The sequence below is a fragment of the Colossoma macropomum genome, unplaced genomic scaffold (genome assembly GCF_904425465.1).
Source record: "Colossoma macropomum unplaced genomic scaffold, Colossoma_macropomum, whole genome shotgun sequence".
In the NCBI taxonomy this organism is placed as follows: Eukaryota; Metazoa; Chordata; class Actinopteri; order Characiformes; family Serrasalmidae; genus Colossoma; species Colossoma macropomum.
Window position 1 is genome coordinate 10557829 of NW_023494789.1, and position 26306 is coordinate 10584134.

The 26306-nt window shown below is 38.0% G+C and overlaps 1 protein-coding gene across 5 annotated transcripts; it reads left to right on the forward strand.

Annotated features, from left to right (window-relative positions):
* The first annotated feature begins 367 nt into the window (after nt 1–367).
* grap2b (GRB2 related adaptor protein 2b) lies at nt 368–25642 on the forward strand. Of its 5 annotated transcripts, none has more exons than XM_036570029.1 (11): nt 368–561; nt 8060–8138; nt 10201–10292; nt 11223–11342; nt 15626–15785; nt 16365–16406; nt 17739–17792; nt 18905–18958; nt 20045–20098; nt 23372–23461; nt 25112–25642. In XM_036570029.1, exons 2-11 carry the CDS (start codon nt 8061–8063, stop codon nt 25286–25288), a joined length of 921 nt encoding a protein of 306 aa, XP_036425922.1. In that variant the 5' UTR covers nt 368–561; nt 8060; the 3' UTR covers nt 25289–25642. The 5 variants fall into 5 exon arrangements, with proteins under 5 accessions (XP_036425922.1, XP_036425923.1, XP_036425925.1 ...); XM_036570030.1 differs by having other exon boundaries at nt 23375–23461; XM_036570032.1 differs by lacking the exon at nt 20045–20098.
* The last annotated feature ends 664 nt before the right edge of the window (nt 25643–26306 follow it).

Sequence of the window (26306 nt, forward strand, 5' to 3'; positions counted from 1 at the left end):
ACCTGGCCACCCCATTATAAAAGAGCTACGTCCTAGATTCAGTGTATGGTTAGCTGGGGTTGGGCTGCACATTGACTCATCTAATGGGACATGCTGTAAAAGCAGAGCAGTATGAATCAGTGCTGTTTTTATGTTTATTTGATGTAAACAAGTTGGCTAGTGAATATTATAGTAATTCTCTTACATCCAAAATTGCCTTTTGTCCATGCTCTGAATCTTTGGCTCCTCAGTAATGGCCTGTAATAAGGTGTGACTGAGAAAACTGCCCATGTTTATTAAGGATACATGAGAATTGAAACAGCCAGTGGTGTACTGAGGTCATCCAGTGTGGTCACACAGGGTGGTGGGGGGAGGGGATGATGACTTTTCTTTTGCTCTTCCTCTTTTTTACTGCACCATGCTAAACCACAAAGCAACTAGAACGCTCTAAATGAACACTCAGTTCGCTGCCTTATTTTGTAGTTGTTAGGAGATTAAAACTTTCTTCACGCTGACATTGCTGCTTGATAGACGATTTCTTCAGACTGCAGTCTTTGCAGGGTGAACTTTCGCTGTCGAAGGGTAAGCATGAATAAAAAACAAAATATTTATCATCGCTAGTATCATCGCTGTCCTAACAAAACATCAGTGACTATATAGGAAGATGGAAGAACTTTAATGTATGTTTAGCAATTTCAAACCTTTTTGGTTCGTCATGGAATGTGTACCTGATGTGAAGGGCAGTTGGTGGTTGCAAATGTTATAGAAAAGTGACAAGGTTTTAAAATGGCAGTGATGATATCAATGCATGTCTGATCACAGACGAAAGCAGTGAAACACAAGTTTGGCATGTGGCTGTTGTGAACTTCTCTTCTAATGTGAACTGCTCTTCAACGTGCATGCCTGGTTAGGTTAAGTTCCTTGTGAGGAACGTGAAGAATTGGTTATTTTTCTTTTCAGTATTGTTTAAAGTATTACTTGATGATTTGAGACTAACAAAGTAGTGCTTGTACTACCTGTTTTGGTAAAAAACTGATACAAAAAGTTTGGAAGTACACCTGTGCTGGTAACGTATGTCAGTAAAGTTGTGGCTATTACCTTTAATGTGACCACGAAACTGTAATTAATCTACAACCTTGTTTCCAAAAAACTAGAACGCTGGGCAAAATATGAATAAATACCGAATGCAATGTGCTAATGATTTAAACTCTACATTTGACTGAAAATAGTACAAAGACAACATATCAAATGTTGAAACTGAGAAAAAATATTGTTTTTTAAACAAAAACATTGGCCCATTTTGAAATTGATGCCAACATTATGTTTCAAAAAGTTGGGACAGGCATATGTTCACCACTGTGTTTTATCACCTCTTCTTTTAACAACACTCTGTAAGTGTTTGGGAACTGAGGAGACCAAATGCTGTAGTTTTGAAAGTGAAATGTCTTCCCATTCTTGCTTGATATAGGATTTCAGTTGCGCAACAGTTCAGGGTTTCCTTTGTCATATTTTTTGTTGTAATGCACCAATATTTTCACTGAGGGACAGTTCTGGACTGCAGGTAGGCCAACTTAGCACCCAGACTCTGTTACCATAGATCCATACTTTTGTAACATGTGCAGAATGTGGTTTGACATTGTCTTACTGAAATAAAGTCCTTCCCTGAAAAAGACGTCATCTGGATGGCAGCACATGTTGCTCCAAAACCTGAATATATCATTCAGCATTAATGGTGCCTTCACAGATGTGCAGGTCTCCCATGCCATATGCACCAATGCACCCCATACTATCACAGATGTTGGCTTTTGAACTGTGTGCTTATAACAAGCTGGATGGTTCCTGTTCTCTTTAGCCCAGAGAATGTGGTGTCCATGATTTCTAGAAAGAATTTCAAATTTTAATTCATCAGACAACAGGACACTTTTCCATTTCTCCTCAGTTCATCTTAAATCAGCTTGGGTTCAGAGAAGGCGGCGGTGTTTATATATGGTTTCTTCTTTGCGTAGTAGAGTTTTAATTTGTATCTGTGAATGCAGTGATAAAAGTGCTCCAGGGCCCAAGCAGCGATTCCCACTACAGAATCATGTTTGGTTTTAATGCAGTGCCGCCTGAGGGCCATGACCAGCCAGTATTGGTTTTCGGCCTTGTCCCTTGCATACAAAGATTTCTCTGCAGTCTTTTAATGATATTTTCTACTGTAGATGATGAAATCCCCAAGTTCTTTGCTATTTTACATTGAGAACCATTCTTGAATTGTTGCACTATTTGCCTACACAGTTTTTCACAGAGTGGTAAACCCCTCGTCTTCTTCACTTCTGAAAGACTCAGCCTCTCTGGGATGCTTTTTTTTATACCAAATCATGTTACTGACCTGTTGCCAACTAAACTAATTAGTTCTAAAAAAAATCCCACCAGGTGTTTAGCATTACACAACTTTGTCAGTCTTTTGTTGCCCCATCTCAATTTTTTTTAAAGTGTTGCTGGCATCAGATTCAAAATAGACATATGTTTTCCCCAGAACAATACATTTTCTCAGTTTCAGCATTTGACATTTTGTCTTTGTACCATTTTCAGTTAAATATAGGGTTTAAATTATTTACACATCATTGCATTCTGTTTTTATTAACATTTTGCACAGCATCCCAACTTTTTGGAAATGGTGTTGTAGTAGTAAATAATGGAATTGCAAATGTCGCACAGACCTAACCTTCTGTGGCTGTAGTGTATGTAGCTTAGCCTGCTGCATTTGTCCAAGGCTGTTTTGCCTGATGTCAAGTTGTGCAATAACTGAGGTATGACAGTGTTTTTCTCGAAGCTGTTTTGTCTGATACCTGAAACCCGACACTGTGGCTGTAGGATGTCATAAAAAGAAACTACATAACATGATAAAACATCTTTGTTCAAGCATGATATCTGCCTGCTGCTATGGCATATAGAGGGTCCCCCAAGCCTGTGTCATCTAGGTTAGGTGCAATAAACATGATTTTAATGTAAGATATCATATGATCTATGAGCAATGTTTTATAAACCATCAGTCAATTAGTTTTTACTGTCATTGGGTGCTGTTAACACAGTAGCTTGGATAACTACTACTGGGCACAGGCCTAGTAGGAAGTAAGCCACCCTGCTCAAACTGGACTCACACTACTGCTTTGCTTACAGTCTTATTCTTGGTAATGGAAAGAAAGGTTGAAAATATGTCGGTACTCAAATTGCTTGTCAGCAATTAGCATCCTTTATGCTCTCATCGTTTCTGCACAATGAAGTCTATTTTGGCTTCTACTGATGCAAAATTTGAGGAATAAAGAACTGGTTTTAATAATACATAGGCTATAAAATGCACCATAAAACTGATGTCAGCAAAATTACTTTGCAATGATGGCTGGCCTTGTGTGCTTAACAAATCTATTTTAGAAACAAGTGCTGTGGACTGATGAAGTAAAAATGAAACTATTTGGCCCAAACACCAAATATATATTTGGAGAAAAAAAGAGCAGCAATTAATGAAAAGAACACCAAATGTTAAGCATGAGCTGGATCTGTTATGCTTTGGGGTTGTGTGTCAGTCAGTGGCTCAGGAAACATTGCATGGGTGGATAGAAGAATGAATTCCACCACTAAATATATGCAAATTTTGGAAGCAAATGTGACACAGTCAAGAAACTGAAGCTGATAAGAGACTTGGTTCTACAACATGAATATAATTCAAAGCTTACCCTAAAAACCCACCATGAACTACTTAGAGAAACACAAGCCGAAGCTTTACAGACCTTGAGTTGAACATCAGTGAAAATCTGTAGGTAGATCTTAAACACACTGTGCATGCAAGAATATTCCAGAACAATTGCACATATCACATTTTTGAAAGTTTTTATTCTGTTTTTTTTAAGTTCATCAAATAAAAACTAACGGCACATTAACATTTGTAGAAAAATAGTTTCAAAATAGTTTGCTGTAGAAGTTGTGTTTACTTTTTTATTAAAAAAAAAACAACAAAACATGTAAATGAGTCAGGAATGCTCAAACATTTGCCTACAACTGTACAGACAGGTGACAAATTAAAGTAAAAAAAACTTGAAGTGATTGGAAAAACATAGCAAGTGTAGACACCTCTAGACAGATGTACTGCATGATGCAATTAAGCAGTTAACGTCCTCTGTGGAAAAAATGCAGGGCAGGTCCAGTTAACCTCAATTTTATATTAAGAAAGCAAAAAAGCTGAAAAGGGTTCATTACTGAAGCGTGAAAGGCAGGAGCTTCGGTCACAAAGACTAGCGCTTTGATAGGAGCAGTGACTAAATTGACATTTGCATTTAGGTCTATGAGAACATAAACAGGGGTGGAAATTGTGGCTGAAAGTGTACATTCGGTGAACGTGATGCTTATGTGTTAATCTGATATGTAAGGGAAAACAGAAGAGCAACTGTTCCTCAGGTGACCGAGAGTGTCAATACAGGATGTGACCAGACTGTGTCAGCAAGAACTGTCCGTCCACAACCACATAGAGAGGGATGTTATGGTAGGGCTGCAGTTCATAAACATAACAAAGATGAATGACCATTTTAGAGTTCAGTGGTGTTTAAAAAACAAGCATTGATCTACAAAGCCGGGGAATAAGTGATGTATGGTCAGATGAGTAATCCTTCATATTCTCCACAAGTTGGCAAGACCACCAAAAGGATAGAACAGGCCTGAATTCTTGACCCCTACATTAAGAGGGTCCGGTGGCACTGTTATACTGTGTGTGTGTGTGTGTGTGTTTGTGTGTGTGTGTGTGTGTGTGTTGGGAGGGGGTCAGGCTTGATGAGTAGGAAAATTATGTAAATTATTTGAAATGGCCCTCACCATCACCAGATTTCTATGCATCGAGTAGGTCATGCTGACATCAAAGTGTCTAAGCACTGAAAAATCATGTCAGTCATGTTATATACCCAGAACGGACCTCACAGAGAAGAGAAGAGAAGAGAAGAGAAGAGAAGAGAAGAGAAGAGAAGAGAAGAGAAGAGAAGAGAAGAAATTACAAATAAAGTGAAGAAATGTGGAGAGAATAACTGAAAAGAATAGAAGAAAAAAGAAAGGAGAAGAAAAAGGAGGTGACGAGTGGATACGAAGATAGGTAAAGAGGTAAGATGGGTAAAGAGAAAAAAGCAGAAGAGGAGAAAAGAACTAAAGAGAAGAGAAGAGAAGAGAAGAGAAGAGAAGAGAAGAGAAGAGAAGAGAAGAGAAGAGAGCTAAAGAGAAGAGAAGAGAAGAGAAGAGAAAAAAGCCGAAGAGAAAAGTGCTGAAGAGAAGAAAAAAGAGCCAAAGAGAAGAAAAGAGAAGAAAGCTGCAGAAAAGTGAAAAGAAGAGAAAAAAGCAGAAGAGGAGAAAAGAAAAGAGCTGAAGAGAAGAAAAAATAGCTGAAGAGAAGAAAAGTGAAAAGAGCTGAAGAGAGAAGAGAAGAGAAGAGAAGAGAAGAGAAGAGAAGAGAAGAGAAGAGAAGAGAAGAGAAGAGAGCATGTAATCAGCAAATTCTTATCTATGTATAATAGCAGCTGGTCCCTGTGTGCACAGGAAACTGAATTTGCACAACATTTTGACACTCATCACTGCTGTCCCGGCAGTGTGTGTGGGGTGCTGTTTGAAGGGAAGTGGTTAAAACCCAACAGTCAGAGCTATAGTGTGATCATTCTTCTCATATCCACAGTTTTCAGTCCTGCTAGCACAATTCAAAACATTGCTATCATCAACTGACTGTGGGAATATTTCTTTTAATTGACAAGTTTATATTCGTAACATTAAAATACAACCAGCAGAACTCGTTCAGATAGTTTAGACTGATAGAATACACCATTAACCTCGAAACGCAGCGGTCACTTTCGGTCGCTAACAACCCACATCTTTGGTTTCCCTCTTTACCTTGTCCATTTTTTTTTTTTTAGAAAAGTTGCATGTTTTAAAGGTTACTTTAACACGAAATGGGTTATGAAGACTAGGAAACGAGTAATGTGTATATGCTGCTTAACCTAGAAAATAAATAGAAGCTATCTCCTGCAGTGGAAAAGCTGCACTATTTCATTTAAACAGCCTGTTTTTGGGAAATAAACTAAAAAAACAGCACAGTTCATATTGAGTTCCCTAAACTAGATGCTGTTCCCGTAAAAAAGTGTTCGCCCCCTCCTGATTTCTTCCATTTTTGCATACTTATCACACTAAACGGTATCACATCCTCATATGAAATGTAATATGAAAGAGAACATGATTAAACACAAAAAAAGTTTTCTATTCATTTATTGAGAGGAAAAAAGTGATGATGAGTCAAACTGATTACCAGACATTCTTCTGCAGGATTTTCAGGTAGAGAGCAGAATTTATGGTTCTGTCAGTTAAGGCCCTGAAGCTGCAAAGCATCCCCACACCTTCATACTACCACCAACATGTTTAATTGTTAGCGCGGTGTTCTTATTGTGGAATGCTGTGTCAGCTGTATGCTAGATGTAACGGGACGCCTGTTTCACTACTGTTTTTCTCCATTTGGAGATAAAGTCACTCACTGTGGAGTCCCAGAGCTTTGAAACTAATTTTGCAACCCTTTCCAGACTGATGTATTTCAGTAACTTCCTTCCTTTCTCGTCTCTTCTAAAATTTCTTTTGGTTGTGGCAGAGTGTGCTGCTTGTGAAGACTGTTTAGCCTCCTTCACATTGCTGGCATGTTTATATTTAAGTGATGTTTAGATTCAACAGGGCTGGCAGTAATTAAGTCTGGGTATGTTTAGACTAATTGATCCTAGTTATAGACTAAGTTTGGTTTATTGTTTGATTGAGGGGGGGGTGATGTAGGGTAATGGTTTTTCACACTGGGCCAGCTAGTATTGGATAAGTTTGTTTGTTTTTTTTCCCCTTCAATAAATGAAATGTTTTTTTTTTTTAAAAAATGTTTTTTGTGTTTAATCAGGTTGTCTTTGTTTTACATGAAATTTTGCTTACAGATCTGAAACAATTAAGTGTGAGGGGTAAATATATTTAATAGCACTGTAAGTCACTGCAGTATCACACAAGGAACAGTAAGAATTGCATAAATAGAATAAAATCAGTGGAGCTTTTTGCTGTGGGCCTTTTTGCATGCTTATTTGAGGGGCCCATATCATTGGAAACTGAATTTCCCTCATTTATTTTTAAATTAAGGTGTTCAAAGTGATGTGAACATTGCTAACATTTCAAACACTCCTCACTCCGTGCAGTCCATATATGAAAACTAACATGCAAAAACAGCCCACTTTGAATTCATTTTTTCTGTGATGTCATGAGAACGAACTCATTTGTATATATCCATTGCATGTATGTCCCGCCTACAGCAGAATTGTTTGAAAAAGGTAATGTAAAAATGAATCATGGCTATTTTTGGTACATAGAACCACACAGGAGTTAGAAGCGGACTCATGAGAAGAAAAAAATAACATAACACATAACATAACACATAATTCCTGATAAACAGACACTTTGAAGAAATGACTCATTACTTTCCAATTAACTATAACTGGTCGCTTTAAAGATTGGAAAGATGGAACAGTTAAAGGGGAATCCCATAAAATTTTGATAATGTCTGCATGGTTAAATGGCTGAGATGTAAAGTCATTCTGAGTGATTTGATGCGAAATGGTCCATTCTAGAGAAACTTACCAAACTTCCCAAGAATTGTTCACAGTGGTGGTGATAAGAGCCAGATGTCTGAAGAGTTTAAAGCTTCTTCAAGTTACATCACAAAGTTATTAAATGAAATTGGTTTTTATGACTATTTTAACACCATCAACATAACATAGAAAACTTAATTGTTGATAGTAAATAAAATGGCTATAATTGACTATATCTGATTATACAGATCTTTCTTTACGTTTTCAATCTTGAAAATTAGTGGAAAGCTCCCCTTTAAAGTGACAACCGAGTGCACAAAAGAGTGGACAATTGAAATACTGAAATATTTGATCTTGTTCTGTGTTGGAGGCTTTTGTATTTGTATTTAATGGCCAGAAACTAAAAAAACAGGTAGTCTTGACTTGCCATTAAAACGTCTCTCTCTCTCTCCCTCTTTCTCTCCGTCCAGCATGGAGGCGATCGGAAAGTTTGACTTCACTGCCACAGCTGACGATGAGCTCAGCTTCAAGAAAGGAGAAACCATTAAGGCAAGATAATCTTTCTGAACCAAATATCTACGCAAACTATCCTCTAGTGCACTGACTCACTGTATAACTGATCAACGAAGCCCTGAAAAAAGGGGGACACTTGTACCCCTACTCATTCATGCAATTATCTAATCAGCCAATCATGTGGCAGCAGCGCAGTGCATGAGATCATGCAGATATGGGCAGCAGCTAAAGGTCATGTTCACATCAACCATCAGAATGGGGGAAAAATGTGATCTCAGTGATTTTTACTGTGGCATGACTGTTGGTGCCAGACAGTCTGGTTTGAGTATTTCTATAACTGCTGATGTTCTGGGAGTTTCACAACAGTCTCTAGAGTTCACTCAGAATGATGCAATAAAGAAAAAACATCCAGTGAGCAGCAGTTCTGTGGACAGAAATGCCTTGTTGGTGAGAGAGGTCAACAGAGACTTGTTCAAGCATACTGTAACATAAATTGAACAAAAGTCGTCCCAAGCTAGTTTCATGAACATGCTCAGGAGGCTCATGGAAGGCGCGCACCCTCCGGAAAAGAGATTTAAAAATTATTATTCATCAGTTCAAGATATGTGGTATGTGTTTATGTATCATTTTGCATTGGGCTTTGGGTGTTTTGTGTTGGGGGGTGGTCTACCATCAAGGTGACGCCTGTGGCTAGTGGTGACTTCCCCCATGAGTTTAGTGCCTTTCTGCCCTGGTGTTTAATAAAGAGCACTACACGTGATGGAATCATGGCCTCCTCTGAGTCTTACTGTCTGCTGATGCCACAGTATAGTATGTGAATAAAGTGCTCAGTGAGTTTAAATTACCTGATGGTGTGCCAGCTGTGATCTATGTGGATTGCAAAGTTAATTTAATACTCTGATTTTAAAAATGAAGGAAAAAACAACCACTAAACAATGTGACTCACATGTAACTATATGATGGCCCGTTCTCTAGTTGTCTCTGGATTGGCAGTCTGTTGAATTGAACTGACACCTTGTGGTCGAAGCTGGTATGGCATGCTTATTGGTAGCCAGTTAGTTCCCCAGTATTTTTTTTTTTTCCTCCTGGTTCACGAGGGGTAAGGGAAAAAGCCACTAGATAGAGAAAAAAAATAAAAGAAGAAATGAAAAAACATCTGAATAACTAAAGTCTACCACATTATGATGCTTCAAAATTTTGACTGTATGAAATTCATCTAGTTTGTGCAGTAAGGCACTATAAAGATCTGTGCTTTTATTATTTATTCATTAATTAATCACTTTCATGAAGTGAAATATACTCTGTTAAACCCTTATAAGTCCCAGTTATTGCCAGTAATATGAAAAAAAATATTAAAATAATATATTTATCAATGCATTTTAGATGATATTCTGAATCTAAGTTCAATGAACATGTTTGTAAGCAGAAGACAAGATATTTTATTATGATATGAGTTTGATGAAAATGTGTGTGTATAGTTGTAACATCCTGCCCTGTTTTGTCCTTGTCTTGTTTGTTTTCCCTACTTGTTTACCTTCTCTGGTATCTCTGCCTATGTGCCTTGGTTTGTTTTGGCTTTCTGCTCCACCTTTGTTCCACCCTTGTATCATCTCCTGCACCTGTGTCTTGTCTACAGCTCCTCATGTAATTGTTTCCAGATGTTTCAGGTTTGTTTCCCCAGTGTTTACACCCTTTCTCTTTGTCCTGTTCCTTGCTTGGCATTATCTCGACTCGTGCAGTGTGTTTGTGACCTTGCATTTGCATGTACCCTTATATATTTAGTGTTAGCCTTCTTGTATTTGGGTTTACTGTTTTCTTAAGTTATCTTTGTCTTGTTTCAATGTTTTCTGGCCCTTTATCTTTAGAGGTAGTTCTTGTTCCATATCATAGATTATCATGCTCACCATGTGGACTTCAATAAACCAAAACACTTGCACTTGCATTCTGCTTCCTTGGCCCAAAAACACCTTTTTATGTTTTTGACACTTAAACAAACAGAAAATGTCAGAAGGGTAGACCCAAACCTGTCAATAGAAAATGGAAATAGCATGTAAATAAAATTCCTTGTTTTTATAATCAGTCTTAAACTTCTCTGCAGATTTTGGGTACCAAGGATGACTGGTACAGAGCCGAAAAGTGCGGCAAGCTTGGATTCGTTCCAAAGAATTACATCAGGCTCAGCATTCCCAGGTGATGTGATACCCTTATATGGCTCATTGAGATGACCTACTGGATGAAAAAGAGAATTCTGGATTCTCAATTGCGTATGAAAAGAGCAAATGATACACAGATTTAGAAGTCTTTAAAGTGGAATTACACCATTTTTTTCAACATGTCTGCATAATTAATTATGCAGAAATTACCCCCTCAAGCAATTATATCCTCAGAAAGTGAAATGCATATTTGATTGGATATTAATTGGAAGATGTACTTACTTACTTACTCTTTTTCCAACTCATGAGCTCCTTTTTTTTGCCTTGGCGATCACTTTTGGCTCTTTCATCGCAGCAATATGTTGTCAAAGTGAGAACTGATTACTTTTCCTAAATAAATAGATCAGCTGATTTTCTGAAATCCTCTGTAAATCAAAGAATTTACAGAGGAGTTCAGAAAATCATCTGATTTCTGAGTTCAGACCCTTACAACTCACAGTCATTGCTCATGATAACAAAAACATTGTGTAATGTGATATTAATTATTTTCTGTTCATAGCTCACTGACACAAGCAGAGAAATTATAATGAAAGTGCAGATTTTACGCTTTCCATCCTCACCACCTTTGGGTGTGTAAGCTGGAGAGGGGATATTTGAATATGATTTTAATATGATGTAACATCATTGTTATGCATAGTTTTGCCGAAAGAAAAAAAAACATCCTTCTTTCCACATAATTTGTCACATTTTTGTCTTCGCTTGACGCTGAAAGAAACTGAAATGTAAATCGAATGTTAATGAGATTCAGTGCATAAGCACTGTTGCAGCACAACAAAAGTAATAACTGTCAGCTTTCTGAATTTTTTCAACTGTTTTGGCTTAGATGTCCGAGTATTCCTCAGCTCCTTGTTGTGAAATTGGATATGACAGCATAGACAGCATACTAAAGTCATTGCTCACTCTGTAGCTGGTATCAGGAGGACATCAGTCGACAAGAGTCTGAAAGCATTCTCATGTCCCAGCCAATAGGGGCCTTCATCATCCGCGACAGCCAGAGTTCTCCAGGAGATTTATCCATCTCAGTCAGGTAAGATACTCACAGTCCAGCACTAACACTATTAGATAGTCAGGAAACAGAAGAAGGTGCACAATACAGCATATCAGCAGTTTATACATGTATTATGTCAATTATTGTTGGTCTGCATTTGTATTAAAACACATCACTTGGCACTTTTGCTGATCCATGACATGCTAAGACGCTGCAAGCTGAAAAAGTCAGCGGAAGTTTTGTATAGAAGTTCTTCATAGAGGAAGCCAACAGGAGTGCATTTTGCGACAAATATTCAGCCAAAATATTCAGTGAGGTTGGATAGAAGACAGCTAGCATTAGCAACTAGCATCTTTTTCAGCAACAAGCATATTTTCTAGCAACCTATTTTAAGCGTACACTCTTAGGCTTTGTTCACACTGCAGGGCAAATCAGTTGTGTTTCTTCTATCTGACTTGTAAGACTACTCAGATTTCAAGTTACAAGTGACCAAATCTGATGTCTATGGTCAGACTGCAGTCGCATCTGCTCGCATATCCACACTGGTTGCCGTAGCAACAATGCACACATGCATATATTCACCAGGTAGGGGAACAACAGCAAACTCTACAGCATTAACTAGCTATACTCTAAAAAGTGATGTATTAAATAGCAACACACTTGTGTTACCTGTTTTAACACTTTTTGTGTCATATTGTGTTAAAAGTAACACAAAATGTGTTGTCTGTAAGTGGGCACAGAAATATTTCAACCAATTTTGTGTTAAAAATAACTATAAGTGTGTCATCTCCAACTGAACGCACTTATGTGTGTAGTTAGAGACAGAATGTGTTGTTTTTTAACGTGACAAAAGTGTAGACTGACCTGCTCAACAAACTGCTAACAAGCAACAGGCTTTAAGATCTTTTAATGAAGCGGTCACCGTATACTACAACACACAAAGTAAAAAATATGTTACCTAAATGGCTGTTAAAAGCTTCTACTCTCCTTGTTTCGATGTTTTCTAGCAATATTTGAATACACACCAGCAACTTTCTTTCTGCACGGTCTGACATCATGAACTGCTGTGCCCCGAATTACAAAACAATAATACATCTAATCTGACTGGTCAAACTGAGTTACACATCCAGAAATCCACCTCTCAGGCTGCCCAAAATCTGTCCTGCTTAAATGGGATTATGCCAAAAAGTTGCATTTGAGCTGCCTGGCCAAAAAAGGCCTTAGATTCACTGCACGTTAAATGATCAGCTTTTCATATCAGTATCGGCCATAGTCAGGGGAGAGTGGGGCACAAACTAACATGGGGTAAAATATAACATAGATATTTTATGTACAACGTGGTTTTGGTCATCTTTTTGTAGTCCCATAGCAAACTTCACCTCTCGCAACAACTAGGCAGATATTGGCCAAGATTCATACTTTTTTCCTCATACCTCAATTTTATTACGGACATGCATGCATGCAAAGGTTGTAAATTCAGTTCAAAAAGTAAAAGCATATCATCTCTTGTTGGCTGTAATTTTGCACCATTTTGAAGCATAATAACCAACTCACAGAGAAGGTTAGCTAGATTAAAGCACAGCCTCCACATGGTGGAGTTAGTTTTAACACAGTGTTATAACAAGATCTACCAAAGTAGACAATGGTAGAAGTCCCTATCCTCCAATATAAATTCAAAACAGTTCATTTTTTGGGGGGAAACCCTACAGATGCCTTGTAAACAAACTATATTTTATATATTGCATATACATCATAACGCTGATGATTCCTCTTCTACTTCATAACCAAAAGTAAATTTGAGTTATTTGTCTTTGTGTTGATTTACCAGACTTTTTAGCAACTTGTGCAACTTGCATCTTACACCTTAGTGTGTTACAGTGCACAGGATTGTGTTAATCCTGCCTGTGGGATAAGTTGGAACATTTACACTCAAACTGCTTTCAGCTGAACTGTTCATAAACGCTAGATGCTAGAAATAAAGTTTAAGGTGTAGGTGGTTTGTATAAAAAATAATAGTCTTACCCAAATATTTTTACATTATTTAGGAAAAAACAAACAGCCAAGTTCAGTGGAGGTCAATGGCATGGCCCTCTTTCTGCTGAGCTATGGCTGCCCCCAGGTGCTTAGCTGCAGTAGTGCACCTTCTTGGCTAATGAATAAACAAAAACAAATAATATTTGGTCTTATCTTTTTGGTTCAGTTGATTTTAAATATTATAAGCAGGTGATGGTAAATATCAAGCTCAATCTAGGTTATAAAAATAAGTAATCTCTTAACCCTGAGCAACATTTTCCGAGGCCTGTCTTATGCTATTTATTTTTTTGCATTATAATTAGCCATAGAAAAAAGAAACAGCATCAACATTATAGTTTTTTCAGCTCACAGACACTCTAGTCCAACACTTTCTGAAAAGAGATCTAAAATGACAACATGTTAATTATCTGTACATGCAAAACGTCCATTTCTGTACATTTCTGATCCAAAAGTGCCCAAATTCATAAAGATATTCTTCATAAAGAGATTTGTAGCTCTATTATCATTTACACATCAAAGGATGATGAATATACATCAGCAACTTTCTTTCTGCACGGTCTGACATCATGAACTGCTGTGCCCCGAATTACAAAACAATAATACATCTAATCTGACTGGTCAAACTGATTACACATCCAGAAATCCACCTCTCAGGCTACCCAAAATCTGTCCTGCTTAAATGGGATTATGCCAAAAAGTTGAATTTGAGCTGCCTGGCCAAAAAAGGCCTTAGATTCACTGCACGTTAAATGATCAGTTTTTCATATCAGTATCGGCCATAGTCAGGGGAGAGTGGGGCACAAACTAACATGGGGTAAAATATAACATAGATATTTTATGTACAACGTGGTTTTGGTCATCTTTTTGTAGACCCATAGCAAACTTTACCTCTCGCAACAATTGGGCACATATTTGCCATGATTCATACTTTTTTCCTCATACCTCAATTTTTATCCCTGATGTGCATGCATGCGGAGGTCGTAAATTCAATTCAAAAAGTAAAAGCATATCATCTCTTGGTGGCTGTAATTTTGCACCATTTTGAAGCATAATAACCAACTCACAGAGAAGGTTAGCTAGATTAAAGCACAGCCTCCACATGGTGGAGTTAGTTTTAACACAGTGTTATAACAAGATCTACCAAAGTAGACAATGGTAGAAGTCCCTATCCTCCAATATAAATTCAAAACAGTTCATTTTTTTGGGGGGAAACCCTACAGATGCCTTGTAAACAAACTATATTTTATATATTGCATATACATCATAACGCTGATGATTCCTCTTCTACTTCATAACCAAAAGTAAATTTGAGTTATTTGTCTTTGTGTTGATTTACCAGATTTTTTAGCAACTTGTGCAACTTGCATCTTACACCTTAGTGTGTTACAGTGCACAGGATTGTGTTAATCCTGCCTGTGGGATAAATTGGAACATTTACACTCAAACTGCTTTCAGCTGAACTGTTCATAAACGCTAGATGCTAGAAATAAAGTTTAAGGTGTAGGTGGTTTGTATAAAAAAATAATAGTCTTACCCAAATATTTTTACATTATTTAGGAAAAAACAAACAGCCAAGTTCAGTGGAGGTCAATGGCATGGCCCTCTTTCTGCTGAGTTATGGCTGCCCCCAGGTGCTTAGCTGCAGTAGTGCACCTTCTTAGCTAATGAATAAACAAAAACAAATAATATTTGGTCTTATCTTTTTAGTTCAGTTGATTTTAAATATTATAAGCAGGTGATGGTAAATATCAAGCTCAATCTAGGTTATAAAAATAATTAATCTCTTAACCCTGAGCAACATTTTCTGAGGCCTGTCTTATGCTATTTATGTTTTTACATTATAATTAACCATAGAAAAAAGAAACAGCATCAACATTATAGTTTTTTCAGCTCACAGACACTCTAGTCCAACACTTTCTGAAAAGAGATCTAAAATGACAACATGTTAATTATCTGTACATGCAAAACGTCCATTTCTGTACATTTCTGATCCAAAAGTGGCCAAATTCATAAAGATATTCTTCATAAAGAGATTTGTAACTCTATTATCATTTACACATCAAAGGATGACATATCTGAGTGACCTAGGGTTTCTTAAAAATGACAACAGCATGGCGTAATAAATGTGTGACTGTCTTTTGTGCGTACTTCTGTACATACTTAATTTGGCCTAGGGTTCACTAGATTAAATGCCTCTCTGTCTTGTTTGTTCAATCACTTTGAGCCACCATCAGAAAAATACTGTAATATACTATAATAATTCTGTATTTTGTTCTTCATCCTTTCAGGCATGAGTTTGACGTGCAGCACTTTAAAGTGTTGCGGGATCCGAAGGGACAGTATTTCCTGTGGAATGAGAAATTCACTTCTCTGAATAAATTAGTGGACTATTATGCACTCAATTCCATCTCCAAGCAGAGCTGCGTCCGCCTCCTCGTAGAACAGCGGGTGAGTCAATAGCAGAGTAGCTGAATAGCTGGACAATAGCATAGAGATACTGTACACTGTATCTGGAAAGACACACAGTATCGGAGAGACTGTACACCATGGACACTCAGCACTTAGATGAGTTATTTTTCATGTTTTATTTCAATTCAATTTGATTTATGTTGCATAGTTATCTAAATATAATTACACAATGACGCAACATAATGAATACAGATGTTTGAACACCCCTGGTCAGTTTACATGTTTTGTCATTTTTCTAACTAAAAATAAGTTCACATCTGTACAGAGAACACACTTAAATATGACATTTTAGTGCACAACTTCTATTTATTTAGAAGTTCTATTTATTATTTATATATATATTTATGATTTGTTGGATGATTTGTTCAAGAAAGCATGTAATTTGATGAGGTGTGCCCAGACTTTGTACAAACACAAAGGTGGTGTAGATTTAATATGAAACTGAGTATAGAATCTGCACTTTCCCTGGTTTTGACTATGATTTCAGGGGTTGTTTAAGCTTTTTCTGCACAGATAAACACTATATCTGATCTGTACTTCTCTCTCTGTGTCTTCCAGAACCCATTAGATGTCACTCAAGAATCCAGACCGTCTCCTCGGGTACTGCCATTTCTCTTTTCTTTAAATGACCTAAAACATACCTAGAGCCTAACGTTTAAAGTGATGGCTGAACCCATCTCTTTGCCCTTGTACTAATGTAGCATCGTTGCAAAACTAAAGATTTAATGTAATAGTATGACATATTATTATCACAAATGAGTTCATTTATTTTGTCTGATTTAATATTTAAACGCTGTTAAAGTTTCAAAGCATACCATTCATTCAGAATTCAGTCTATTTGTGATGTCAGAAAAAAACAGTGCATTTACATATTCAGTCTACAGCAGTAATGGCCCATCCATTCACAGTGAAGTTATAAAGAGTGTTTCAACTGGCAGCCAATCAGAACACAGATTATTGATATATTCCAGTCTTAAAAGGCACAGTTACCAAAGATGTAATTCTCAGGGATAAAGATTTATCCTAGATCTCGCTGATAAATACTCAAGTTATAGCAATAGAGTCTGGCTGCAGACATGCCCTCTCAGCCAGATGCACTCTCAGCCCCGGTGACGTCACGTGCACATGCACTCTCTGCCACAATGGCAGAAGCAGCCCAACCACACGGTAACTTTTGGCTGCTGCTGCTTAGCGATATCATCACTTAATTCATTTTTCGTTCATAACACGGCTAGAAAGTTACATTTAATGTACCTCCCTGTTGAAAAAAATCATAGAACCCATTAAAAGTGTCTGTTGGTTCCTGGTGGTTTTCAGTAGTCGCTAAGGGTATTCTGTGTTTTCCTGATGGGATGATATCACAGTGTAAAGAATTCTGATCGTTTAATCAAGTGCTTTGGGACTGATTCCATATACATTTGATCGTTTCCTAATGGCCTCTAATGGCAACCATCAAGCCAATTGACATTGGGAAGCAAAACCATCAGGTTCCTGCAAACACAGTTACGTTGTGACAAGGTACTGTTTTGGTGCCCACAACGTTGTCTGTTTGGTGCTCTCTACATTGTCACAACGTTGAAATGTAATTCCTCAGAAAGTTATGACAACGCTGTCTGACAACTTTCTAGGTTGTCCTTAATCCTTAATAAGTTCTATTTCAATGAATATTACAGTTTTTGATAACCGGCTCTGTTCGTCTTCAGCGTGGCTTTCATGAGTTTCAGCAGTAGCCTTTTTGTTTTTTCTGCGAATAAACCCGACATTCATGTCGTATCGTTATGGTAGGTTTTATTTTGAAAGTGTCCATATTTAATTACCTTATCATCAGTTGAGCCCAGGTAGAAAAAATGCAAAAAAATGTAGGATATGGACCCTGTAACTCTCTCTCTCTTCCTCCCTCTCTCTCTCTCTCTCTCTCTCTCTCATTTCTAGCCCCGGTTAGAAGTCCCTAACAGAGGCATTTCAGATGCTAGGACGTTTCCTCAGGTACTACCACTGCTTTTTCTCTCGTGTGCTCATTGGTTCACTGCAGCTGTACAGCAAAAATAATAAGAAAGCAATATTATATTATATGAATATATTAATATATTATATTATACATCTTTGTTCACTCCGCAGATTGTCTAGTGAAATGGACATCTGAATAAACTGGTCAAAGGAGTGTGTTTCCCCACGACATGTTAGTTCTGCTTGTACATCATGCCGTAGCCCTCTGCGGTACATTGTTAGTAGAGCTGGTTCACTCCAACCACTTCCTGCTGTTTGGGTACGGAGCTCAAGAGCATCCTCTGCAGCAGTCCTTGACCCTTGCCTTAGATTATAGATAAGTGAACCCACATCCCACCCAGCAGCAGGGTGATCGAAAACGGTTTTGAAAAGGGCATAAAACTGTTTCAGACCTTAAAACTTCACCCTTAGTTGTTTATAATGAAGTGGCCCACTCCTTAGCTTTCCCTGTCAGTAAGGACAGTACAAGATGTATTTGATTGATTGTTGATTTCAGTCTGAAACTGAGGAGGGTGGTATCAATAAGAGTTGATATCACAGTGTAAAGGATTCTGATCATTTAATCAGGTGTTTTGGGACTGATTCCACATACGTTTGATCGTTTCCTAATGGCTTCTAACAGCAGCCATCAAGCCACTTCCTGTTAGGAAGCAAAACCATCAGGTTTTATTTCTAACAGCCCTGCAAACACAGTTACGTTGTAACAAGGTACTGTTTTGGTGCCCACAACATTGTCTGTTTGGTGCTCTCTACATTGTCACAACGTTGAAATGTAATTCCTCAGAAAGTTATGACAACGCTGTCTGACAACTTTCTAGGTTGTCCTTAATCCTTAATAAGTTCTATTTTAATGAATATTACAGTTTTTGATAACCGGCTCTGTTCGTCTTCAGCGTGGCTTTCATGAGTTTCAGCAGTAGCCTTTTTGTTTTTTCTGCGAATAAACCCGACATTCATGTCTTATCATTGTGGTAGGTTTTATTTTGAAAGTGTCCATATTTAATTACCTTATCATCAGTTGAGCCCAGGTAGAAAAAATGCAAGAAAAATGTAGGATATGGACCCTGTAACTCTCTCTCTCTCATTTCTAGCCCCGGTTAGAAGTCCCTAACAGAGGCATTTCAGATGCTAGGACGTTTCCTCAGGTACTACCACTGCTTTTTCTCTTGTGTGCTTATTGGTTCACTGCAGCTGTACAGCAAAAATAATAAGAAAGCAATATTATATTATATGAATATATTAATATATTATATTATACATCTTTGTTCATTCTGCAGATTGTCCAGTGAAATGGACATCTGAATAAACTGGTCAAAGGAGTGTGTTTCCCCACGACATGTTAGTTCTGCTTGTACATCATGCCGTAGCCCTCTGCGGTACATTGTTAGTAGAGCTGGTTCACTCCAACCACTTCCTGCTGTTTGGGCACGGAGCTCAAGAGCATCCTCTGCAGCAGTCCTTGACCCTTGCCTTAGATTATAGATAAGTGAACCCACATCCCACCCAGCAGCAGGGTGATCGAAAACGGTTTTGAAAAGAGCATAAAACTGTTTCAGACCTTAAAACTTCACCCTTAGTTGTTTATAATGAAGTGGCCCACTCCTTAGCTTTCCCTGTCAGTAAGGACAGTACAAGATGTACTTGATTGATTGTTGATTTCAGTCTGAAACTGAGGAGGGTGGTATCAATAAGAGTTGATATCACAGTGTAAAGGATTCTGATCATTTAATCAAGTGTTTTGGGACTGATTCCACATACATTTGATCGTTTCCTAATGGCTTCTAACAGCAGCCATCAAGCCACTTCCTGTTAGGAAGCAAAACCATCAGGTTTTACGTTATGACAAGGTACTGTTTTGGTGCCCACAACGTTGTCTGTTTGGTGCTCTCTACATTGTCACAACGTTGAAATGTAATTCCTCAGAAAGTTATGACAACATTGACAACTTTCTAGGTTGTCCTTAATCCTTAATAAGTTCTATTTTAATGAATATTACAGTTTTTGATAACCGGCTCTGTTCGTCTTCAGCGTGGCTTTCATGAGTTTCAGCAGTAGCCTTTTTGTTTTTTTTTTTTCTGCGAATAAACCCGACATTCACGTCTTATCATTGTGATAGGTTTTATTTTGAAAGTGTCCATATTTAATTACCTTATTATCAGTTGAACCCAGGTAGAAAAAATACAAAAAATTGTAGGATATGGACCCTGTAACTCTCTCTCTCTCATTTCTAGCCCCGGTTCGAAGTTCCTAACAGAGGCATTTCAGATGCTAGGACGTTTCCTCAGGTACTACCACTACTTCTACTCTTGTGTGCTCATTGGTTCACTGCAGCTGTACAGCAAAAATAATAACAAAAAAAACCAATGTTATATTATATGAATACATTAATCCTTATGGTCTACTGTCATTATTGTTGCTGGCATGGTATGTTTAAGTGTTGCTGGTATGGTATGTTTAAGTGTTGCTGATATGCTATGTTTAAGTGTAATTAGACAGTTAATTATACTTATATAATAAATTAACAATTTACATTCTATGCCAAGAGATTAAAGTCTGCACAAAAAAGCAGGACTATACACAAACCATAACTTTCATCAAATAATTAGATATCTTCTACTTCTGATGGTTTAGCTTCTATAGCAGAATTTCTGCTTGTTTCAGTGAGCTACAAGTTATAAATAATGAATATCAAATTACAGCAAGCTTAAGCAATAATTGGTGGTGAGAGTGTAACATAATTAAAAGAAATTCTCTGGAATTAAGTGGTTAACCCCTTAAAATCCCAGGCTTAGTACATACTAATGTATTATTCAGTGACTACAGGAACTCCAATGCAAACCGGCTGAGCTATTCTTAGGCAATAGCAAGTGTGACTCTTAAACCTCTGCCCTCTAACCCCCTTCCCACATCTGAAAAGAGCAGCCTAGTTTACTGTGTGCCTTCCTAAAACAAATATATTGTTAACCCCTCAAGTATGTCACAGTCCCACGGTCTGTGTGGGGGCAACTGAGTGGCCTTACATTGACTAAACACTTCAGCCCGTTCATGATATTCAAGGGGAATAGAAATGATAGAGTCACTCATAGGGCTCTCGACTGATGTGACCAGGCAGGAAATTGATAAACAGTTAGGTAAGCATTAATTACTCCATTTTACTATTTTTCCGGTACACCAGTCATGCTGGGAGAGCCAGTTAAAGCCTAGGATTATTAGGTGTTCTGGAAAGTCTTTTACCAAGAAGGACAAGTTCTCTTTGAGAAACAGATCGGTTTTGAGCCTAACATTTTCTGTGGTCTGTGTGACTGATCCCTCTCCCGGTGGGCTTCCATTCACAGCCTTGATGCAAAGAGGGGTGTGGGAGGTTTTCAGATGAATCTGCAGCTGCTGAGCCATGATGCTCCATGAAGCTTCCAGCAGCCCCAGATTCAGTAGATTCACAGTAGGCTGATACATAAAAGCAGTTGTCTGTTTTCTACAGGAAGCATAATTCGTTTACTTACCTCTGATGTCCCAGCAAACGTACATGGCAGGAAGTGGCCGGCTTGCCCACAATAGAGACAAAGCCGTTCTTGCAATCTCTGCTGCCTCTCTTTCATAGTAAGGTGCTCTTACCAATGTGCACCAGCTCAGGCTCTGTGGTCCAGGCAGCAAATATGATGTCCCTTTAATACATCTTTGTTCACTCCGCAGATTGTCCAGTGACATGGACATCTGAATAAACTGGTCAAAGGAGTGTGTTTCCCCACGACATGTTAGTTCTGCTTGTACATCATGCCGTAACCCTCTGTGGTACATTGTTAGTAGAGCTGGTTCACTCCAACCACTTCCTGCTGTTTGGGTACAGAACTCAAGAGCATCCTCTGCAGCAGTCCTTGACCCTTGCCTTAGATTATAGATAAGTGAACCCACATCCCACCCAGCAGGGTGATCGAAAACGGTTTTGAAAAGGGCATAAAACTGTTTTAGACCTTAAAACTTCACCCTTAGTTGTCCATAATGAAGTGGCCCACTCCTTAGCTTTCCCTGTCAGTAAGGACAGTACATGATGTATTTGATTGATTGTTGATTTCGGTCTGAAACTAAGGAGGGTGGTTAATGTAAATTGTGCACTGCATAAAAAAGCTTTTACATTGTTCTAGAGAGCCATCATGTCTCTCAGGAACAGCGATTAGCACAGGAGAGTGGGGCTGTATTACAGAAACAAACAGTTCAAGATACTATTTTTTACAAAATCAGATTACAGAAGCAAAACTTATCTTAATTTAGGAGTCTTAGCTTATCTCACGGCATCTTAACTTATCTCAAGTTAGGAAATGTTAATCAACTCAATCGAAATCGACAATCAACTGTCATGCCTGTTACCAACCCACCGACCATACGTGCACAGCTGAAACATAAACACATAATCAAAACAAACAAGTTAGTTAGCCAGACAGCTAATGTTAGCTGCTGTTGCCAAAACTGAAGCATGATAAACTTGAAAACTTGAGGTTAAAAATATTGTCATATTTATCAGAGCATCGCCACTCCCCAGTTTCAGTTCCCCGAATGCTTTAGCGGAGCGTGCTAACGCTAATCCTCCTAATAAACAGACACATGTTCAGCTCTCTCCTCATTATTCACCACTATCACTGTAATATTTTATCAGACGAGTTTTCATCAACAATAACACACAAAGGCAATAAGAGGGGACGGTGGAGATCGTGTCTGCAGTGTGTCTGATTTTAGAACGCTCTTTAAAAACCCTCATAAGTCAAAGCACCGTTTTTAATGTAGTTAAACGTCATTATGCTGGTTATAGTGAACTGTGCTGCCTGTTACTGCATAAAACTATAGAAACAGACAGTTAAAACAGAAGTTAAGACCATCTGGGGTTTATCTTAAAGTTAGGACAAAATTTAGGAGATTTAGTCTAGTCAGGATGTTTGTGTAATACTGTTTTCTTATCTGGAGTTAATGGATAAGATTACGAACTTAAGAACTGTTGTTCTGTAATAGTTTCTGTCCTAAATTCGGTCCTAACTGAAGTTGTTGTGGTGACTAAACAAACAAGATAAGATTTCAGACTTAAGAAGTTTCTGTAAGCCCCAGATGCAGAAGCAGTAGGATGAGAGGTTCTGGTTGAGGTGGGCTCTGTTCATGAACTGGCCCTGCTGGAGGACAGTGTTGCAAGGCTCTTCGTACAAGCTGGACCGATTCCTCCAGTTATTGTTCTTGGCGTCTTGATATTGTGGAGATAACGACCTCCAGAGGAACGGGGCGAAATCCCCAGACATATATGTATTTCAACAAAATAACATCTATATTTTTTAAATAGCATCTTCTCATATTTTCGTTTTATTAGTAACACTAAATCCATATTGCTTAACTAGATGTACTGAGTGCAAACCAAAGTTCTTGATGACTTTTTACGTAAAAGGAACACAGCAAGTTAAACCAGCAAAAAGATCCATGTGAACTGTTGGCTTACATGTTTTAAATAGGCCACACACTTCATTTGTTAAGAGTGTAGGGGTTAAGTGGAGGTACAGGTGATGAGAGTGTTTTCATCTGTGCAGGAGAGAGGAGAGAGGATAGAGAGTCAGAGTAGATCAGCAGGCCCACGGTGCCCCCCTCCCCGTCCTGCAGAGACCCTACCACCTCCACAGGTAACAACAAACACACACCTACACACATCAAACAGCCTCTACACAACCACTTCTTACAAAAGGTAACATTTAATAACAAGATTACACACCTGCAGCTTCAGAATCCCACCCACTCAATCTCTCCTTCTCTCTCTCTCTCTCTCTTTCTCTCTCTCTCCTTCTTTCTCTCTCTCTTTCTCTCTCTGTCTCTCTCTCACACACACACAGACTAAAGACTAAAATCCTTTCGCTTTCAGTGAGCCTATACCTTAATCATGTATATTTTATTAATTTTTTCTCTACTAAAACAATCATAACACTACCAAAACTATGCCAAATGTTTCAGTTTTGGTCTAAATTTGTGCAGAACTCAAAAATGCTAGCCAGGACATGACTAATAAACATAGCTTTTAACAGTGGCACACACATAAAATCACAAGATTTTTATTAAAAAGCAAAATTATTTACTAATTAGAAAAATACATTTTTCAGTGGTGACAATTCTTAACGTTACACACTGATTTTCAGACTTTCTGTGGGACACTTTTCAATACTTCAAAACAGCAGGATCTAACTGCTCACCATGTGAGGGACAGGGATGCTGTTTCACTTTCTGCTCTAAAATGCAGGGGCGTGGCTAAAATAAGTCTCTGCCTACAGACTAGAACTCTTTGTATGTCAATAGTGACATGAAAACGTAGGACAATATTTTTTGAATAAAGTTTTGTATTTAAAAATTAAACTCATGATAAATCTAAATCTTTCAACAGGACTTTAAAATAAATTTTAAAAAATGCAAATGCTGTTTTCACAAGTGTAAATTTAGGGGTTAGAGTTTGTGACCAACACCTCTCATTAGAAAATATCCTTTAAATGATGATTTTGTATATTTAGCCTGGGCATATACTACGTGATTTTCTGCCCGGTTTTAAGCCTAATTTGCCCCTTTGCAATTTCAGCTTGGCTTCCAGTTTGTACTGAAATATTTCTCCAGCTCTCACCATGTCAGCGTTTCTCAACCCAATATTAATTGGATGTATTTATCTATTTACCACAGGAAAAAAATCCTGATCAGACAATTTTCCATGGGACATTTCAAGATCTTAACTCTTTAGTTTCCAACCCAAACTTAAAAAAATAAAAAAAGTATTACAACAATACTTGCAGAGTTTAAATACAACAAGCATGATTACTATAACAGACATGTGTTTGTATGTTCCCAGAAATCAGAAAATTCAGAGAAGACATTGAAGGCCCTAAGGGTTCCCTTCTGTGTGTGTAAATATTTACAATAGTGTGCAAATGCAAAAGTTTGGGCACCCCTGATCAAATTCCCTGTATTGTTGATTTTCTAAGTGAAAATAAGTTAACACATGCATGAAGGTACGTATGCGTGTACAAAAAGAAAATCTATGCTTAACCAAAAACCCAGTAGTTACTAACCAAAAATAAAAGTTTTTGCCTTTTCAGTTTAAAAAAATAAATACGGATTTCATGTTAGTCCTGAAAATGTATGACAATAAACACATAAACACACAAATCCTCTATACTAGGGTGGAAAACGAATCAGTCAAAAGCAGCGAATTCAACCACATTATAAATATACAATAAGGGTGTCTGTAGCCAAAACACCAACTGATGTAATGTGTGTTGTTGTTGTTGTATGTGCAGCCACCACTGATGCAGGTCAGAGCTCTGTACAACTTCACAGCAGAGGAAACAGATGAGCTGGACTTCAATGCTGGCGACATTATAGAAGTCCTGGAGCAGTTGGACTCGTCCTGGTGGATGGGTCAAATACGCGGCAAAAGTGGACTCTTCCCTTCCAGCTACACCACTGCTTTATAAACATACAGCAAAAATAGCCACATAGTTTTCACCTGGACTCTGAAGGCTGCAGAAATGCCACAGTGGTGGCTTCAGTGAGATATTCTACTTGTGTCAAACTACAGCTGTATCATTACATTAATGCAATACAACAATATGCACTGTACAAAATTATCTGGATTGTTTTAAAAGTTTGAATTCACTGAGCAATCATAAATAAAACAGATTATAATGTTATCCTAGCAACACTGGTGAGTCCAATCTTGACGAAAGAGGATAACATAAAATCGCAATAATTTTTGCAGAGCCATTTACAAGATGCACTTTTTTGCAAGGACTTTTTGTGTTATTTGTGATGCCTTCCGAATAAACAGTCTGATCAATCTTTGCATTCTCAAAATCACTGTGTTTCAAAGAATAGCAAAGCTTACAGTGTAAAAATGTATAAAATTACAGTAGTTAACTTGTTGCAGTTTCTTTAGTATTGTGCTGTTTATTTACAGTATTAATAATGCAAGTCACGATTGAAGTGCCATGCTGTGATCTAAATATACAGACTATTACTGCATTTTTAACAGGTACTGTGCTGTTTTCAGCATAATTGCTAAGCAGTTGCTAGGCGATTGCTATGGTGTCGTAGGTGGTTGCTAAGCATTTGCTAGGTGGTTGCTATGGTGTCCTAGGTGGTGGCTAAGAAGTTGCTAGGCGGTTGTTATGGTGCCCTAGGTAGCTGCTAAGCAGTTGCTGGGTGATTACTATGATGGCCCAAGTGGTTGCTAAGCAGCTGCTAGGCAGTTGCTATGGTGTTGCAGGTGCAGACAGCAGCCATAGCAACACCCTAGCAATTGCTCATCAACCACCTATGACACCATAGCATCCACCTAGTAATTGCTTAGCAAACATGTATATTACCATAGCGACCGCCCAGCAACTGCTTAGCAATGAATTAGGCCATCATAGCAACCACCTACCAACTGCTTACCAACCACTTGGGCAACCATGGCAACTGCCTAGCAAGTGCTTAGCAACCACCTACAAC

Excerpts from the sequence above, each read along its gene's own strand:
- grap2b (XM_036570029.1), top strand. The coding sequence starts at position 8,061 with ATGGAGGCGATCGGAAAGTTTGACTTCACTGCCACAGCTGACGATGAG. Across the intron at positions 8,139-10,200 it reads AGAAAGGAGAAACCATTAAG|ATTTTGGGTACCAAGGATGA; the intron begins GCAAGATAATCT and ends ACTTCTCTGCAG. Across the intron at positions 15,786-16,364 it reads GCCTCCTCGTAGAACAGCGG|AACCCATTAGATGTCACTCA; the intron begins GTGAGTCAATAG and ends TGTGTCTTCCAG.